We start from the raw sequence: 21,130 nt of genomic DNA, 5'->3' as shown, positions 1-21,130 counted from the left end.
TCTTCACTTTCGCCAATTGGTGAAGTTTTTTCCTCGCCGCTGTCGTTACTAGTTTGCATGGTTCGGGATCTGTAGAGCTGCGCATCAAGGGATTTGCTCTTCAGTGTTTGGACTCTCAGTAATGATTATTAAACCACACTGAAGTGAGCTAAACTGAACTGAACTTAAACTTTAAAAACTGAACTACACTGTTTCAATTTACTATGATCTTTTATGTGAAGCTGCTTTGACACAATCTACATTGTAAAAGTGCTATACAAATAAAGGTGAATTGAATTGAGTAATAGATTAAAATAAGTTAAACAACAATTAGTAACAGAATAAAATTTCATTAATAATGGATTAAGTTTACTTTACATTCTCATTTTTAATGAAGGAAAGGTAATGGAACAAGCTTGAAATGTTCCCACAATTCTGGAATGGATCACATATACTAACACACACTAAATATTTTGTGGGCCAAAAAAGTCAGTAAACTTTGTTTGAAACATTATACATTGTACTGTTATTGTCTCCATTTAACTACAAAAATGTGATTTAGTGAAAATGGAATCTAATGCCAAAAGGAATGTTTACCAGTGAATCAATGTCACTGTCTTCACAGTCAGCATACCTTATCAAAATATCTATTCTGGGGAAACTCCAGTCCTGTAGACTCATGTATTTTCCGCAGGCAGATCTTGATCTCAAACTCCATCTCCTGCTGTTCGCTTCCATCACAGTCATAGTTAGGTTTGCTGAAACCATACGACCATGTAGAAGCCAATGTGTTTGGAGAAACACCAGAGAACTTTCCGTTACACTTAAGTATACCCCTTCTCCTCCTACTGTTATCTGTGCCCATTCTGTCCATGTCTTCACTAGTCCCAGTAAACCCAGACCTGTCTGCATACTCAACCTGAGTGTAGCACTTCTTTAGGATGCCCTTCTTTGGATGTTTCATGGGTTGGTTGTGGGTAGACGATTCAATGGCTGACAGAAGAACAGAGTTGCTGTTTGTGGTGAATGCCCTGTCCTTTGGTTTCTTCCTGGTTAATGTCGAGGCGCAGGGTTTACTTTCTGTGAATCTTGAGAATGCTGTATCTGGGAGTCTGGGACAGTTTAGGTTCAGCCACCAGTGGTTGGCGATGTTTTCAACAGTGGCTCGGTTTTCCACTTTCACTGTGAGCATCCATTCGATCAATGAACAAGCTCCTGTAAGAAGAATCAGGGCAAATCTTCACTTGTGGTGTTATTTTGGTGGACAGATATTCAAATAAACTGTTTGATAAATGAAATAGCACTGAAAGTGGTTAATTGGGTTGCAATCATGGGGAAACCACTTTAAGTAATGGATAATGTACATCCAGGCAGTTGTTATTGCACAATAAAGCTAGACATACTGTTGTATAAAACTGAAGGGCTTTATTTTGAAAAAAATAAATAAATTTGTACTCCCTGAATGTATTTTATCCCACTTTTTACATGGTTACTTGCCACAGAAGGTAAAACTTAGACATTGTTCTGAGCCACAATAGTTTATAAATTCTTTAATTAAAGGGTAAACTGACATAAATGAAAATGGCTGAATGGAGCATACACTAACCTCAAATTATTCAGTCACAAGATGGTGCCAAACAGTCAAAAACGGTTGTGTGACAGACAAGCATATAAATAAGGTGTGAACGTATTCACTGATGGTAAAGATGATTTTACGTAAGCACTCAGATATGCTTGCGTTATTAGATTCAGCAGTTGTTATCTCAGAATAACATACCTTGGAACGTCGCAACTGACCAATCAGAATCGAGTATTCCAGAGAGCCATATAATAAGCAACTGCCTATATGTACATTTTCCAATTTTTACATGGTTACTTGTCACAAAACTAAACAATTAGACACAAAACATTGATCTGAGCTGTAATAATTTACTAACTCTTTAATTAAATGTAAAGCTGAGAAAAACAAATATGTCTAACCTACATAACCTACATATTATTCAGTGGCAAGATGGTGCCAAACATTCAATTACAGTAGTGTGACAGATAAGCATATGATATGTATGTGACTTTAGTCGTTAACATTCAAGATGATTTATAGTAGTTGGATGAGCCTGTATTATTAGTTATAGAACAACATACCATGGAATGTCGTGATCAATCAGAATTAAGTATAATATATATATATAGTGCAGAGCCCGTCTATACCATGCTACCAGAACACCTTTTCCACAAAATAATGAAGGCATTTCAACAAAAAACATTATTTTGCAGAAAACACACTGATCAAAATTACAGAACACTTTCAGATACCTCCCAGTTATTGGTGTTAATCTGGCACCTGGTGCTAATTTCCCCGATTATCTGTCAACCCCTATTTAACTGGCAGCCTAACTTCCAGTTTCACTGACTCTGCAAGATGGTGGGCCGTTCTAAAGTGTTTGAAAGCCTCCGGCAGCAGGTTGTCCAGACTTCCTACTAATTGCTGACTGTTGTAACCTTCAAAAAATTTGCTGTAATCGTTTTCCATGCTACAGTCATTGTTGTTCTCTAATTTTGATCAGTGTGTTTTCTGCAAAATAATGTTTTTTGTTGAAATGCCTTAGTTTTTTGTGGAAAAGGTGTTCTGGTAGCATGGTATAGACGGGACAAAAACTTCTTCAACTGTTGAGCAGTGAAGATGACATTATTTCAGAATTGTTCAAAAATTGTCTCATATGGCACATACAGTGCATCCAGAAAGTATTCAGAGCGCTTCACTTTTTCCACATTTTTGTATGTTACAGCCTTATTCCAAAATGGATTAAATTCATTTATTCCCTCAAAATTCTACACACAATACTCCATAATGACAATGTGAAAAAAGATTTTTTTGAAATTGTTGCAAATTTATTAAAAATAAAAAACCTGAAAAACCAAAAGAACATAAGTATTTACAGCCTTTGCTGTGAAGCTCTAAATTGACCTCAGGTACATTCTGTTTCCACTGATCATTCTTGAGATGTTTCAGCAGCTTAACTGGAGTTCACCTGTGGTAAATTCAGTTGATTGGACATTATTTGAAAAGACATACACCGTCTATATAAGGTCCCAGGGTTGACAGTGCATGTCAAAGCACAAACCAAGCATGAAGACAAAGGAACTGACTTTAGACCTCTGGGACAGGATTGTCTCAAGGCACAAAGCTGGGGAAAAGTTCCAATAAGCACAGTGGCCTCCACCATCCGTAAGTGGAATATGTTTGGAACCACCAGGACTCTTCTTAGAGCTGGCCGGCCATCTAAGCTAAGTGATCAGGGGAGAAGGGCCTTAGTCAGGGAGGTGATCAATAACCCAATGGTCACTCTGTCTCAGCTCCAGCGTTCTTCTGTGGAGAGAGGAGAACCTTACAAAAGGACAACCATCTGTGCAGCAATCCACCAATCAGGTCTGTACGATAGAGTGGCCAGACGGAAGCCATTCCTCGCCTGGAATTTGGACTCTCGGACCATAAAAAACAAAATTCTCTAGTCTGATGAGGCTAAATTTGAACTCTTTGGAGTGAATGACAGGTGTTACATTTGGAGAAAACCAAGCACTGCTCATCATCAGGCAAATACCATCCGTGGTGGCAGCATCATGCTGTGGGGATGCTTTTCAGCAGCAGGAACTGATAGACTAGGATAGAGGGAAAGATGAATGCAGCCAGAGCCTAGACCTGAATCCTATTGAACATCTCTGGAGAGATCTGAAAATGACTGTACACCATCGTTTCCCAGCCAACCAGATAGAGTTTGAGAGGTACTGCAAAGAGGAATGGGCAAAAATCCCGAAGACAAGTGTGCCAAGCTTGTGGCATCATATTATTATTACTGTAATTGCTGCCAAAGGTGCGTCAAAGTATTGAGCAAAGGCAGTGAATACTTACTGGAATACTTAGAGTATGTACATGTGGTTTTTCAGGTTTTATTTTTAATAAATTTGCAAAAATTCCAAAAAATCGTTTTTTACATTGTCATTATGGGGTATTGTGTGTAGAATTTTGAGGAAATAAATAAATTTAATCCATTTTGGAATAAGGCTGTAACATAAAAAAACATTGGAAAAAGTGAAGCGCTCTGAATACTTTCCGGATGCAATGTAAAGCACACAGAATGAAGTATTTTGAAAATGCAGAATATTTCCATTGAGGTTTGGAATTAGTGGTAGGGTTGAAGTAGGCGGAGGTATATAATATACAATCATTTAATCCATGGGAAGTCCCCATAAGATGTACAAGTGTGCATGTATGTGTATGAATTTCACCTGATAGGATATTTGGGGTCTTGTATTGTCCATGGCGGATCTGCTCTTTAAGGATGCTGTAACTTGTACCATCAAATGGCATTGAGCCGTAAACCAGAGCATATAACAGCACACCAAGAGACCAGCAGTCCACCTGAGACATGAACAGAGCATTCGTCATGCAGAAGAATTTATGTTTTTACTCTTCAGATGGTTGGATTTAAAGTATTAAATGCCCCTGTGAAAAACAAGATGCACTTGCTCCTGACTTCAATTCTTAAAGTACCCCTAAAATGCTATGTTAAAGTTAAGTAGTTTTGTTTTGAATGTCTCCTACAATAGATTTACATCCATGTGAAGTCAGAAAAACACTTGTGATTTCTCATAATGTGCACTACAGCATCAGCTCTTTTTCTCTATGTGTCTGAAATGGTTGGTTTAAGGATCTGTGAACTCCACCTTTGTCTGTTATTATTTTATCATTTTATATGTACTGAGAATATATTCACTTTTAACCTATCTTTGCTGTCAAAAGTAGTTCTTTCAAATTTTTGGAAAATTTTGAATATGCAAAAATGTAAGCCAACCATAGCAGTGGTCATTACATTTTGAGTCTACAATCTGCCACACATATTAAAACAATAGCTAGGTTTCCATCACCCTGTGTAACAGCACATTTTGAAGTATCACATGAGAAATAAGTAATAAAAATGCTACAGTTGGCTTTTTTTTATTTCAACTTTTTGATTTAAGTTTTTTTATTTATTTTATTTTTATTTATTTTTTATTTTTTTTTTATTTATTTAAGTTTTTATGCACACTTGAAGCGTTTTTTGGACTTTGGACAAAAAATGGTTAATGTGAATAAAGGGAGAGGGAATTGCATTTGCTGAATAAACTCTGATGTAGTGAACATGACTCTATTATGCTTGCCTTGTTTATGGTTGGTTGCTAGGTTACCATTACCACAGTCAGCTCCTCTATCAACTTAATGAAAATGCATCTATTACGTCTTTGGTATTTTTTCTTTTTTGCAAACAAAGATTGACTTCATGCAAGGATAAAAACCTCGCTAATGTGATGTAGCAAGTCAGAACAGAAACAGAAAGAAACATTTAATGTGCATTTAATCTATGGCTGTATCCGAAATTAAGCGAGCAGACATTTTTGTTGGTGTCCCACATCAATCCCACAATGCACCGTGCCAGCAAGTGTAAAACCCATGTGCGCTCAACATCTAGAAAATACCCATAATTCAAGAGTGATAGTTTCCGCACCAAATTAATTTCTGAGTCTGACCACAAGATGCCATCCACAGTGGAATCCATGTATGTTTCTTTATAAATTATTATTTAATAAAAGGGCGGCGTGGTGGCGCAAAGGGTAGCGATGTCGCCTCACAGCAAGAAGGTCGCTGGTTCGAGCCTCAGCTGGGTCAGTTGGCATTTCTGTTTGGAGTTTGCATGTTTGAATGGGTGTTCCCAGTGATGGGTTGCAGCTGGAAGGGCATCCGCTGCATAAAACATTTGCTGGATAAGTTGGCAGTTCATTCCACTGTGGCGACCCCAGTTTATTAAAGGGACTAAGCCAAAAAGAAACTGAATGATTTAATAAAAGTTACATCTAAATACATGACCAAGAAACAAAATCCGTCTAAGGGATTTATCAATTAGCATAAAACAAACACAATGACAAACAAAATGACAGTACTACTGTATATACTAGTAGACTATTGTAGGGAATAGGATGCTTTCAATACACCGTACAGTTGAAATTATAATTATTATTTCCAATAATAATAAGTTGGTGGTTCATTCTGCTGGGGCCACCCTAGATTAATAAAGGTACTAAGCCGAAAAGAAAATGAGTGAATGAATGAAATCAGTCATTTAAACTATTACGCTTAGAAATGTGTTGAAAAAATCTTATTTTCTTTAAACAGAAATTGGGGAAAAAAATATACAGGGGGCTAATAATTTAGGAGGGCTAATAATTCTGACTTCAAGTAACACAAAGAGTAAAATCAGACAAACAGGTGTGGTGGATTGTCACCTCAGGGCCGTGGTATGGTAGTCCATTGATGATCTCTGGTGATGCATACAGTGGACTTCCACAGAAAGTGTCCAGACACTGGCCTCTCATGTAGCGGTTGGACAAGCCGAAGTCAGCTAACTGTAACAAACACAGCAGATAAATCAACTCTGCATTTTAAAATGGGTCACCTACTTCTATTCATTTCATGGAATCTATTTCCGATTCACAAAGGATGTTCAAAAATAGCAGAACTCCACATGAAAGGAGGTTAATTTCGAAGTGCAATTACAATTACATATTCAGCTGCCAAGATGAATCGTATCACACTCCTTGTCACACATTTGCAGCACACATGACTGAAATCATTTCTTTTAAGATCTTTAAAACAAACTTTTTGGATGTGAAAGTCTATGCTGAATTGCTTCCAACTAGAGTGTGATAATTGTGCTCAAATATGAATGAAACTCATTCAGAATCTGCATTTCAGTGGGAGAAAATAAAATCTATTGACCTAAAGTACATTGTCTGGGTCCAAATTATATGTTGATATTTTCCTTTAGAGCAAAAATGATTCGATTATTAAGTTAAGATTAAGTTTCATGAAGATATTTTCTAAATTTCCTAATGTAAATATATCAAAACTCAATTTTTAAATAACTTTAATGGCGATTTTTTTTTTTTGTGGTTGTTGTTGTTGATCCCTCAGATTCCAGATGCTTGTTTATTACTTGTATCTCGGCCAAATATTGTCCTCTTTTAACCAGTCATACGTCAATAAATATCTGGTGTATAAACACTTATGATTGGTTTTGTGGCCCAGGGTCACATTTCCTTCAGTTATCATATAGAGACAATGCAAGCCTTCAGTCCTGTCTGTTACCAACTATAAAGCATGAGGTGAGTTATAAGCAGTTATTTTGTTGTAGTCATCTGATCCAGTGATTGCTATATATGGTTTGGTATGACCTAAGAAAGGCTGCTGTGTAAAACAATGCAAACATTGTTCCCTTATAACGTTATTTCAGTGTGATGACGCCTCTACAATGCTAAATCAATTGACTGATTAGACTGATTCCATAAATTTCAGGAAAAAAAATTATATCCAATGAAACAGAGTTCAAGAGATGTTTGACTGATTCCAAGAAGATCTTGAAGCAGATTTTGTCTGATCTTGACCAATTCTTTATCAGGTTTATTATGAGCCTTCTTAAAATTTTCTGTCCTTGAATCTATGTCCACTTTTAGAACTGTAAGGTAAAGTTGTGAAATTTGGCACACAGATAGACCAGAGTATTAACATTACCCACTGCAATTTTGGAATCTCAGTATATCTGTCCAGCACCACCAACTGTTCAAAGTCTCATTCATGTTTATGCTAATAGCGTTTGAAATATAAATGTAAAAAATTTCTAGATCTCTTTTTGGCTCAAGAAGATTTAGTTTCAAGAGTGAGTGTTTCCTAGCACTGAAAGTTTTACACTTAATGGTTGGTTATGGCACGAAGGGCAAACGCTGTGTAAAACATGTTCCAGAGTTAGGGCTGGGTGATTTAATCCAGTCGATTTTCGTGCGCAAAACCATTTCTAGTAATCCATTTCTAGTTGTATTACATGTATAAGCTATGCAAAAAAATCTAATTCAAAATTCGAATTTAGTTTAATCAGTCGACAATAACATCAGGATAATAGTTCTGTGATAATAACAGCTGATTGCATATTTTCGCAATCAACTACATCTATAGTAAAAGTTGCATGTGAAATTACAACATACAATAATCGATTTTTACTCTGAACTCACCTCAAAAATACATTTGAGCATTTGAAATAAATAAATCGTAATTGTAAATAATTTAAAATAAATCAATTAAGCCTGCAAGATTAATTAGCGGTTCATTGTGCTGTGGCAGCCCCCGATAAAAAGCAGAGACTAAGCCAAAGGAAAGAGAGTGAGATTTAGTTTCACCCAGATGTCATTTTCTGCCATGGAAATTTTCGACCATTCGCAAAAGAATCAAATCAGATTAAAATTGTAGGGGGAAACATATCCCGCACAGTCCCACCTAGATATGAGATATTTCTGAACCGTTTGGTCATAAATCACAATTCTCAGTTAATTATATATCAGTTATGAATTTAGATTTTCTCTGAAAACCTACTTTGTCAAACTCCACCTAACGTTTTGGTTAGATTTTCATTCAAGATAGCATCCTCTTCAGACCATGCTCTACAAAACATATGATTTTGTATAAATAGATAGAATTTTTTTTTTGTTTGTTTATTACTTAATCTAATTTGATGGCATGATGCCAAACATGTCAAGATTACCTCATAATACAAACATTATGTCATCCTTTGGTAATAGCACATCCAATTGGTCAAAAGTGATAACTCATATTACTAGTGACTTTATTTACCATTTTGACTAAAACTTTCTTAAAATATCTTTAATTTTTTATTTTGCTATAGATGTGGGGCAGCACGGTGGTGCAGTGGGTAGCATAATCGCCTCACAGCAAGAAGGTCGCTGGTTCGAGCACCGGCTGGGTCACTGCAAGAGTTTGCATGTTCTCCCTGTGTTCGCGTGGGTTTCCGCCAGGTGCTTCGGTTTCCCCCACAAGTCCAAAAACATGTGGTATAGGTGAAATGGGTAAGCTAAGTTGTCCGTTGTGAATGAGTGTGTATGGATGTTTCCCAGTGATGGGTTGCAGCTAGAAGGGCATCCGCTGCGTAAAACATATTCTGGATGAGTTGGCGGTTCATTCTGCTGAGGCAATCCCCGGATTAATAAAGGGACTGAGCCAAAAAGAAAATGAATGAATAATTAGATGTGACCTTCCCTGTCATGCTTACATCCAATACATTTTTTATTTAGTGGCTAATATGTATTCATTTGTACATTTTAATATTATTTGCTCATCCTCCAATCACGGTTGGGTTTAGAGGTGGGGTTTGTGGACATGCTTTTAAAACTATAAAATTTATACAAATGAATCATACAAATTTATGCAAATAAGCCACTTCTTTGCAAATACACAGAATAGTTACGTTTCGTCATGAGATCAGGCTGGTATTATCTCATTCTTCCTCTATTCCTTGGCCCCTTAATTCCTGTTTGCAGCAATATTTGTTGTAATAATCTGTTTAGTATATATTTTGTCTTATCCCCTTGATATATTACTTAAAAGCTTTGTTCAAAGGATTCAAACAACTAGTCTCTATAAATGGATGCCAATGAACAAATTCATTTCTTAATCAGTCAGTTTGCATTACGACCATTTACCTTCACATTTAAGTCTTTGTCCAGAAGTATATTCTCCAGTTTGAGGTCCCGATGAACCACACCATTCTGAAGAACAACAAGAGATTTTATATTATACAAAAAAAACAAAATGTAATCCCAAACATACTATTTAATAAATAGGTTTATGCATACATGCTGAATTATTATATTTGGATGTAGGGCTGTGCAATTTATCAAAATCGATACGCAATCATGATTTGAAATGTTATGATTAGCTAATCGCAAGAGGCTCCGATATGAAAGATATACAGTTGAAGTCAGAATTAATAGCCCCCCTAAATTATTAGCCCCCCTGTTTATTTTTTCCCCAATTTCTGTTTAACGGAGAAATTTTTTCAACATTTCTAAACATAATAGTTTTAATAACTCATTTCTAATAACTGATTTATTTTATCTTTGCCATATTGACAGTAAATAATATTTGACTAGATATTATAGAAGACACTTCCATACAGCTTAAAGTGACATTTAAAGGCTTAACTAGGTTAATTAAGTTAACTAGACAGGATATGGTAATTAGGCAAGTTATTGTATAATGATGGTTTGTTCTGTAGACTACTGAAAAAAATTTGCTTAAAGGGGCTAATAATTTTGACCTCAAAATGATTTTTAAAAAATTAAAAACTGCTTTTATTCTATCCGAAATAAAACAAATAAGACTTTCTCCATAAGAAAAAAATATTATCAGACATACTGTGAAAATTTCCTTGCTCTGTTAAACATTATTTGGGAAATACTTGAAAAAGAAAAGAAAATTCAAAAGGGGGCTAATAATTCTGACTTCAACTGTGCGTATTATTTAATTTCTCCCGCCCAGAACAAATCCGTGACTGCCATCTGTGTGTGACAGTCTTACTATCCAATTGAGTAAGGACACATTCGTTCTGCCCAATCAGATTTGCGCAACCGGACTAAGTGGAACACAATAAAAAACAAACAAACAGGAAAGTGCGGGATGATGACATTTGCTGCTTCAGAAGCATTAACAGACAAATAATATCAATGAAAAACAACACTTTTAATATGGCAATATTGTGGTTTCAAAGACACAGACACTGAGCAAAAACAGGTCATTTGTAAGAGCTTTCACAGAATTGTTGCCACATCACGAGGAAATACAGCAACCAGCACCCAAAAAAGCACCGCAGGTGGCTATATAAGGATTGTCTTGCAAAAAAAATCAACTGATAGTATTGCTAATAACACTCAATTTAGTAAATGTTGGAGTAAGTTGATATTTTTTTTCAGTTTCTTTCTTTAACTAACACTCATTGCAGTAAGAAGCTACGATACAGATTATTGAGCTGAAGCTTGACTATAAAATTAAATCACAATCGCAATATCTGTCAGAAAAATCGCAATTAGATATTTATCCCAAATCGCACAACCCTTTTTAGAGAGCAGAATCCGGATCAAAAGATATTACTACACATGAGAATAACTACTCCAATAATTATTTTAATTTACAACTACCATCATAGTTATAGTTCTAGAGCATTAATTGTGATGCATGCAATTATAAACAGTAACTATTTTATTCTAATAAAAATGTAGGAGTAAAACATTCTATCATTTAGATGTCAACCTAAATTAAAAAATACAATATATCTATATTAAAAAAAAAATTATATAGTATATTAAAAATATATACATTTGCATTCAGGTACATTCAGCTGGTAAAATGTTGATAAAACGAAATAACATTTGTAATAAATTCCATAGCATTTTGAGATGGATTTTTAATTTTTTTATTTTTAGGATCACTTACCTGATGGCAGTAATGCACAGCAGAGGTGATCTGTCTGAAGAAGTGTCTGGCCTCGTCCTCCGAAAGTCTCTGTTTGTCCTGAATGTGTTCATACAGCTCTCCTCCGCTCGCATACTCCATCACCATCACTATCCTCTCTCTGCTCTCGAACACTGAACACACAACACTTTTCATTCATATTTAGCTTCATTAATGGCAGAATTGGCATTATGAAACATTTATGCAGTTTATATGTTTTACCCTCATACAGACGGATGATATTTGGATGCACCAGAGAAGAGGTGATTTCAATTTCTCTCTGGATGTGAGCTCTGTCCAGATCATTCCTCAGTCTCTCCTTTCTAATGGATTTAATAGCCACCTAAAGCACACAATATAAAAAAAAAACTCATTATTGAATCATATGGGTCAAGACATGAAAAATACAACTATTTGAAAATCTGGAAAAGATTTTTTATAATAAATCCTAATCTAATCATGACAAATACTGTTGGAAAGTCCTCCAAACACATCGTCACCTTGGAATTATAAGGTTCGATCTGACATTTTTGTCAAAATTGAGTTATTGACATATTCTTATTAAATGACTTTAATGAACTTATTTACATTATGGGATGTTTTTTAAGTTGTTTACATTTTAGGACTTTTTATTTAAAAAAAATAATAATGTTACACACATACTGTTTGCTATATGGAATGCAAAAACTTTGAAGCTCATTATCTCAAAATCATTCAGAATGCAGATAGAACCTTATGATTCCAAGGTGACAACATATTCTACCAGTGTTTTTTTTTTTTTGTTATTGTCATGTAAGAAGAGTAATGGATAAAAATACATTTACTGTCACCCTACAACCTGTCGGACCATTTATGGTTACATTTTGAAACGATAATATTGTAGTCTAAAGCGTTCATTTAATTTTTGATCAGTCCATCATTAGCCTCTTTCGCACAGTGATATCGGTAAACATCCAGAAAAACTTTAGTTCAAAAAAGCGCTGTTCATACAGGCAAGGACATTCCAGAATTTTTTCGGAAAAGACCATTCACACATCCATTCCAAATACCGGTAAATTCTGACATCATTAACCAGAAATGGCATCTAAAAACCTGCACTTGTATTTTGACACATAATAAGGGTCAGGCTTTTATTTAAAAGCATTCATGTAGCTGCTTTGTCCCAGAGACATCAAAAGGCAGAAGAGCAAACCACAGCTAAATGTTTACACATTTGACTACATTACAAGTCCTGTGGATGGATTAGTATTGTGAACAACTTTGATGAAAACATATGGAGGAACACTTTCACATGTCGAGATTTTTTTGTGCACTGCCCAGAGCACTTCTTCATTTTTAACTGATTGCAGTGTGTGTGCAGGTAAACAAACCGCGGTTTATTATAAGCATTTTATCAATAATTTTTTCTACAGCTGACAATAAGGAACATAGAAATGAAATCTGACTAACAGGCAGCAACTAAATATGTCTGGAGAAGGATTCAAACGTGTTCATTTTCATAATCAGCTCGAATGTGAATGCCCCTGGTTGTTCTGATTGGCTGGAGTAAATGTCTCATGTCAGCGCGTTCTAAACGTGAACGTTCACACAGAGCAGCATTTCGGCAATTGCAGCTAATGTTACAACTCCTCTTACCGGAAAATTGGTGGAATGAATTTACCGGTATTAGCAAAAAGAGCCAACTGAAGTATTTACAATTTATGTGCAAAAGGGTTCAATTAACTAATCAAGATCATCTTCCTTCACATCCAAAAGCACACTTTTTGGACTCATTCTCAACCCAATTATGTGTTGCATTGTTGTGGTATTGTTGTGGCAACTGGTCACTCATATTGACTCATACAATGGCCATTCCTACCAACCCTTAAACTTAAGACTTAACTTATTTTTTGTGGTCCAGGGTCACAACTGTAATGTATCTAAAATGTTATAAAAATTGTAAACAGAATATGAGTCATTATTATTAGAAAAACATATAGAATGTCCATCAAATCAAAGTCACAGTGTTGTGGCCAACATGCATTTAGTTGTACTGTGAGAAGAAAAGCATAAAACCATATATTATCCTACAGGAAGAAACTCATAGAAGCTCATGATTATATGTAAATGTCATTCATTTGTTATACTTTAAAAAAATCTGTAATATTATTGTATTATTCATTCATTCATTTTCTTTGACTTAGACCCTTTATTCATCCCTATATCATATCAGCATATGTTTTACACAACGGATGCCCTTCCAGCTGCAACCCAGTACTAGGAAACACCTATACACTCTCACATTCATACACATACACTACAGCCAATATAGTATATTCAATTTACTTATAGCGCATGTCTTTGGATTATGGGGAAAACCGGAGCACCCGGAGGAAACCCACGCCAACACAGGGAGAACATGCAAACTTCACACAGAAGTGCCAACTGACCCAGCCAGGACTCGAACCAATGGCCGCTTGCTGTGAGGCGACAGTGCTAACCACTCAGCCACCATGCCGCCCTTATTATTGTATTATAATAACAATAATTATTATTATTATCAGTAGTAGCAGTACATTGAAGCCAATATTAGTAGCTAGAAAAAGAGTCCCTCAAATTGTTCTTTTTTGACTTTCACCACAAAGGTATTGTGTAGTTTCTGGCACATGTTGAGGTCTGTAAGTGCTTTATAACATGCAGTGAGTTTTGGGACCAGTGAACACAAAGCTCCATTGTAAGCCATTACATTTTTACAATTCCAAAATTCCTTGAAATTCATTAACTAAAGTCATGCTGTAGCTAAAAGGTAAACCATGTAATTCCCAGTGGAATTTGCTGATGCTAATAAAGAAACGCATGTATAAATGTAAAGCAAAATATCCCACTGATTAAACTCCAGGTATAACATACGTCACTGAAATCTCATGTCTGTGTGTCTGTATGGCAGCCCTGGCAATGCCATCTGGGAAGCTGCCAGGCAACTCTGACACCAGTCTGAAGGCATAAAGAGACGCTTCGCTCCCCTGTGACACAAGCATACACCGCCTGGCTCCTGCTGAATGCCGTCAGTGTTTGTCTGCAGGAATCCCAGCAATTCTTCGGCTCTCCTGGATTCCAGAATTCTTCACCTCTGAGTCCAGATGAGTGACATAGTGAGAGAGGGGCTCAGCCGCTGCTCTAATCTGATTGGACAGCGAGATTACTTCATTTTTTCCATTAATCCGATATGTTTTCAGGCTGTGAAAGAGTGCAGACAGCAGGCTGTTGGGGTATATCTCTTGTTAACTGACAGACTGAGCGATGAATGAGTGGTTAAGTATTTAATTAAGTGTGCTAACATACTGTAGACATGTGTGTACAAAACACAAAGCACCTACTAGATGACCTCAAGATTTATTAACTGAGGTGAACTGAGAGGTAAAGACATGCTGAATGACTGACACACTGTCAGAACTGAGAGAGGACTGGTGGATAATCTTAACAGCATGGAGAAATTAAGCCTTAAATATTTTTAAGTTAATAAAACACTTAAATTAATTTTGATATATTTACTTTAGGTTATTTTATTGTTGTCTGTTCTTCCCACTCCACTGATCAAAATGTTGCCATAACGTTTGTTTGCTGCTATAGCATAATCATTTCAATCCATTATTTTATAATCATCACTGTAAAACATTATATGGTCAATTAGTCCTGACAGCATATGTTTTAGGTCATTGTAACTTATTAAAGTTAAGTCAGGTTAACATAATATAAGTTCAATGGACTCATAAGGTTAATTTGATTTAGCTTAAAAATTTAAGGCAACCAGGATTTTTTTACAGTGTAGAATTATGATATGAAAATGTATTATTAGCAGATTATATTCATTTCTAAAGTTTATCAACACTAACAGGTATATGTGTTCCTAACAATCATTTAGCAACATCTCTCAGACACACCTGAACTTGTTTTACAATGACTTCTGACATTTCATTATGTATTCTGCGATCAACGATGAGGCAAATTGTAAGGTGAAATTTCCTCACAGCAGTGAACTAATTCAGAATTGAACACCAGAATTAACTGTGCAGTGTTTGCTGGTTTTGAAACATTAAATATGATTTGAAACATTAAATATGACGCAATTATGTATCTGAAAGTGTCAATGCATATAACAAAATCATTCCTGCAATGAAGGTCATACATATTTTACAGCATTAGTTTTTTCCCTTTTTTAGTTTTAGTTACTAAATTAGTTTTATCTTTTTTAGTCTCGCGGTTGAACAAATCAGAATCAAAATCAATATATTTGTACTCCCTCGGGGTCCCCAGTTTGTAAATCACTGCATATTTCTTTTATAATTTTAATTTGAATCATGATTTTTCACAACATTGAATACGTTTGTCAATTACCAATAACCCTTTGCAAATATAAAGGGTCATTATTAGCCCCCATTTGATTTTTTCCCAAATGATGTTTAACAGAGCAAGGACATTTTCACAGTATGTCTGATAATATTTTTTCTTCTGGAAAATTTTTTTTTTTTTTTTTGTTATTTATTTGTTTTATTTCGGCTAGAATAAAAGCAGTTTTAAATTTATTAAAATCTATTTTAGGTAATTTTTTTTTTCGATGGTCTACAGAACAAACCATTCTTATACAATAACTTGCCTAATTACCCTAACCTGCCTAGTTAACCTAATTAACCTAGTTAAGCCTTCAAATGTCACTTTAAGCTGAATAGAAGTGTCTTGAAAATATATATATAGTCAAATATTGTTTACTGTCATCATGGCAAAGATAAAATAAATCAATTTTTAGAAATGGGTTATTATTCTATTAAACAGAAATTGGTGGAAAAAATAAACAGGAGGGGTAATAATTCAGGGGGGCTAATAATTCTGTCTTCAACTATATATATATATATATATATATATATATATATATATATATATATATATATATATATATATATATATATATATATATTTACACTGTTTTTACTGTTATCGTTACAGTTAAACCCATAACCTAATTTTGTTCTACTAAACAATATTCATACAGATTTTTCTTATCAATGTTTGATAACTGTACAAAGCAAAAAACAAGCAGCAAAAAAAAAAATTAATAAATAAACAATATATTATATATTATCAAAGTGTATTTGGCTCACCGTCTTTCCATACTGTCTCTCCACCGCGCGCTTGACTTTGCCGTAGGTGCCCCTGCCCAGCGTCTCCAGCACTTCAAACCGGCGCTTGAGGCTGTGTTTGTGGAGATGTTTCTTCACCCGTGATGAGGTCTGGTCCTCCGCCGAGTGTGCAGGAGCACTGAACTGCTGGAGCTCCATGGAGAGGAGAGGTGAAGCTCACCTGACCGCTGCCAGTCGGGTTTTAGCTGCTGTGTCCGGTAAATTAAAGACAGATTTCTTAATATTTTCTTAGACAAAAGTGGTGGCGAAGAATTGACGGTGTTGATTGAGGACTCAAGCATCTGGTAATGCTGAGGGTTAGAAAGACCGGGCATCACTGATGGGATTCACCAGATGCTGACGTGAGTGGGAGGGGCGGAGTCATGCTGTCAATCATTAGCGGTGGCGCGCATCAGTGCCAGCCAGACTGTAATAAGCGAGACTACTGACCTCAATCCTTCCCAAAAACAACATCAGTGTGACTGCAGTTAATGGCTTCAAATTACATGTTTTGTCGTTCAAAAAGAACATTATATTTTGTGCTTAAAAAAAAAATTAAGCCAGTTACATAACTAACATTAGAATATTTCCATTAAAAACAAATAAGTACAAAAAGGTACAACAATGTGAAATTAACAGCTTAAATTGAATCATTTATTCACACTCAAGCCAACATAGATGTTTGTGCCTTTCTTCTTCAATGAACACCACAGTCAGAGATAAATTGTATAAGAGTTAAGTAATATTCTTTCCAGCTTTGTTTTCAAAAGTATATTGCCACTGAAAGGCGACTCAAAGGGGTTGATGATTGCCTTCTAGTAAAATATATTTTTAAAATATTTATTTATTTATTTATTTATTTATTCTTTACATTATTATTTTAAGGACAACATCTGTTGAATCCAGCAGTCAACACTCCTTTAGTATAAATCTACTTATATTACAGGGCTGTTGAATGCTTGATTTTAATAGGGAGTTTGCAGAGCTAGTGTTTCTTCTCATACAGTTAAGCTTTCGGTGAACTGTTAATGTGACTTTTTTTCCATTTTATACTGTTCCTTTTACAGCATCGATGTTGTAATGTAATTAGAATAAAAGAAGTTAAATAGACTTTGACATTCATTTAGTTGCTCAAGCATAAAACGAGATGAAAATCCATTTACACGCAAGCGCCCGTCAGAATTAGCAGGCCAGCACAGAAGCTTAATTGACTCATTTTTGTCTGGTGGTGGTACACCATGTGTCAGGTGGTTTTGATTTTGATGAAAAAAAAAAATACACACATTTGACAGTGAGTCAAGCTTTCGTGTCGATGCTGCAGGTGCCGCTGCTGAAAGTACAACCTTTTTGTTTTCACCCATATTTAAATCTCATGTGCAAATCACATATATGCCATGTCAAACAAAAGTGTGTTGATATTTTTTCATTAGAATTAGTCAGAATCCCCCCTATTTATATATATATATATATATATATATATATATATATATATATATATATATATATATATATATATATATATATATATATATATATATATATATATAATTATTTTTCAAGACACTTTATACAGTTAAAAGTGACATTTAAAGGCTTAACTAGGTTAATTAGGTTAACTAGGCAGGTTAGGGTAATTAGCCAAGGTATTGTATAATGATGGTTTGTTCTGTAGACTATCGAAAAAAAATAGCTTAAAGGGGCGAATAATTTTGACCTTTAAATGATTTTTGAAAAATTTAAAACTGCTTTTATTCTAGCCGAAATAAAACAAATAAGACTTTCTCCAGAAGAAGAAAATATTATTAGACATACTGTGAAAATGTTCTTGATCTGTTAAACATCACTTGGGAAATAATTAAAAAAGAAAAAATTCAAAAGGGGCTAATAATTCTGACTTCAACATTATATGTTTAAATATATTATAAACTACAACTGCATTTGCTCACATACATCCATATGACTCATTCCAGAATTGCAGACACATGTAAAGCATTTTCCATTCCCTTTCCTAAACTGGAATGATATACAACAAATGAACAATTGAATGTAAATTATCGTACATGTAAAATAATTCAAAATGTTTAAATGTGATAGGGAACATTTGATTATGTGACAAACTATTGTTTAACTTATTTTAATACATAACAGTCAATTGTCAACGACAATAGCCGAGTTGACCTTTTCCAACATTTTAGGCTTTAGCACAAAGTACTAACAAGAAACCAAATAAAACCATTTTTAAGTGAACGAGACATTCACTGAAGTATCACAATAACAGAGTTGACAATTAATTGACTATTCTTAACATTTTGTTCAAATTAATGACAGAAAAAGCATTGCATATGCAGGGTAATTGTTTCATTAACAATCATTAGTTATTGTTGTTTAAATATATACTGCTCAAAAAAAAAGGAAAAATAAAGGGGTACACTTGGAGTTACATTGTGTTGTTTAAGTGTTGCCTTTATTTTTTTTTAACAGTATACACTTACCGGGCACTACTAGTACTGGGTTGAACCTCCAGTTGCCTTCAGAACTGCTTTAATCCTTCGTGGCATAGATCCAAGACGGTACTAGAAATATTCCCCAGAGATTTTGGTCCATATTGATATGATAGCAACGTGCAGTTGCTACAGATTTGTCAGCTGCACATTCATACAAATCTCCAGTTCTACTACATTTCAAAGGTGCTCTATTGTATTGAGTTCTGGTGGCTGTGGAGGCCATTTGAGTACAGTGAACTCATTGTCATGTTCAAGAATCCAGTCTGAGATGATTTACGCTTTATGACATGGCGCGTTATCCTGCTGGAAGTAGCCATCAGTAGATGGGTACACTGTGGTAATAAAGGAACAGACATGGTCAGCAACAATACTCAGGTAGGCTGTGGCATTGACACGATGCTTAATTGTTACTAATGGGCCCAAAGTGTGCTAATAAATATCCCCAACACCATTACACCACCACCACCACCAGCCTAAACCATTGATACAAGACAGGATGGATCCATGCTTTCATGTTGTTGACGCCAAATTTTGAGCCTACCATCCCAATGTCGCAGCAGAAATGGAGACTCAACAGACCAGACAACGTTCTTCCAATCTATTGTCCAATTTTGGTCAGCCTGTGCAAATTGTAGCCTCAGTTTCTTGTTTTTATCTGACAGGAGTGGCATCCGAGTGAGTTATTTGAGTTACTGTTACCTTTCTATCAGCTCTAACCACGCTGGCCATTCTCCTCTGACCTCTGCATTTGCATTTGCTAAATGCATTAAATGCATTTAGACATGTAGACATGGTTGCTGCAATAGTAATGGCTGATTAGAAATTTGCGTTAACGAGCAGTTGGACAGGTTTACCTAATTAAGTGGTCGGTGAGTGTATGATACAGGTTTTGTTATGGTTTATACATAACTGTAGAGGGTATGGAGCAGACAGTGGAATCATTCAACTAAGGTTTTATTCACCCAATAACAGCATACACTCAAAAAATAAAGTAGATTTTTTGGACAATTTACTTATTTAGAATTCGCTAAAACAACACAATTGTTGAGTTTTTTATAGGCAACATAATTGTTTTATGTTCAATCCACTTAAATTTGTAAAAATGAATATGTTAACTTAATTGCTTCATGTTTTTCCCACACAAATTTATTGTGTGGAACCAAGCATTTTTTACAGTGTAGGTTTACTGAAAAAAAAAACAGTATAGTAAAGTTAACCATAGTGTTTCTCACTGCATATCTCCATTTAGAAAGCTGATATATGGCGTGGTATATAGTAACGTGCAAGTTACATATGTGACCTACAAATTCATAAATATATTGTCATCTTAGAATTATAAGGTTCTATCTGACATTTTTGTCAAAATTGAGTTATTGACATTCTTATTAAATGACAACTTATTTACATTATGGGATGTTTTTTTAATAGTTTTTAACATTTTAAGACTTTTTATTTAAAAAACAAATGTTACACACATACTGTTTGCTATGGAAGGGAAAAACTTTGAAGCTCAATATCTTAAAATCATTCAGGACGCAGATAGAACCTTATAATTCCAAGGTGACGATATTTAGATTTCCCATATGTAAAACCTATGTTGTATAAGTCAAAATATGTCAGAAATATCACAGAAATCACTGGTTACATTCCTTTAATCAATGGAATTACAAATATGCGCATAAATGTTCCAAAAAATATTATTATTATTATTATTATTATTATTATTATTATTATTATTATTATTATTATTATTATTATTATTATTATTATTATTATTATTATTATTATTATTATTATTATTATTGTTATTGTTACTACTGTCGGGTGACATGGTGGCGCAGTTGGTAGCACGTTTGCCTCACAGCAAAAAGGTCGCTGGTTCGAGCCTCGGCTGGGTCAGTTGATGTTTCTGTGTGGAGTTTTGTGTTCTGTGTTCTCCCCATGTTTGCATGGGTTTCCTCCGGGTGCTCCGGTTTCCCCTACAAGTCCAAAGACCTGTGGTATAGGTGAATTGGGTGAGCTAAATTGGCCATAGTGTAGGTGTGTGTATGGATGTTTCCCAGTGATGGGTTGTGGCTGGAAGGGCATCTGCTGGATAATTTGGCGGTTCA

At 35.0% G+C, this 21,130-nt stretch overlaps 1 protein-coding gene across 1 annotated transcript; it reads right to left on the bottom strand.

Moving 5' to 3' along the window:
* Positions 1-459: 459 nt before the first annotated feature.
* Positions 460-16,788, bottom strand: LOC130217642 (NUAK family SNF1-like kinase 1). Its single transcript, XM_056449787.1, has 7 exons — positions 16,498-16,788; positions 11,585-11,705; positions 11,345-11,496; positions 9,556-9,621; positions 6,295-6,414; positions 4,264-4,396; positions 460-1,194 (listed from the first exon to the last, which is right to left on the bottom strand). Exons 1-7 carry the CDS (start codon positions 16,672-16,674, stop codon positions 605-607), a joined length of 1,359 nt encoding a protein of 452 aa, XP_056305762.1. The 5' UTR covers positions 16,675-16,788; the 3' UTR covers positions 460-604.
* Positions 16,789-21,130: the final 4,342 nt, after the last annotated feature.

This window comes from Danio aesculapii, chromosome 23 (genome assembly GCF_903798145.1).
Source record: "Danio aesculapii chromosome 23, fDanAes4.1, whole genome shotgun sequence".
Classification (NCBI taxonomy): Eukaryota; Metazoa; Chordata; class Actinopteri; order Cypriniformes; family Danionidae; genus Danio; species Danio aesculapii.
This window is presented reverse-complemented; position numbering and strand designations above follow the sequence as displayed.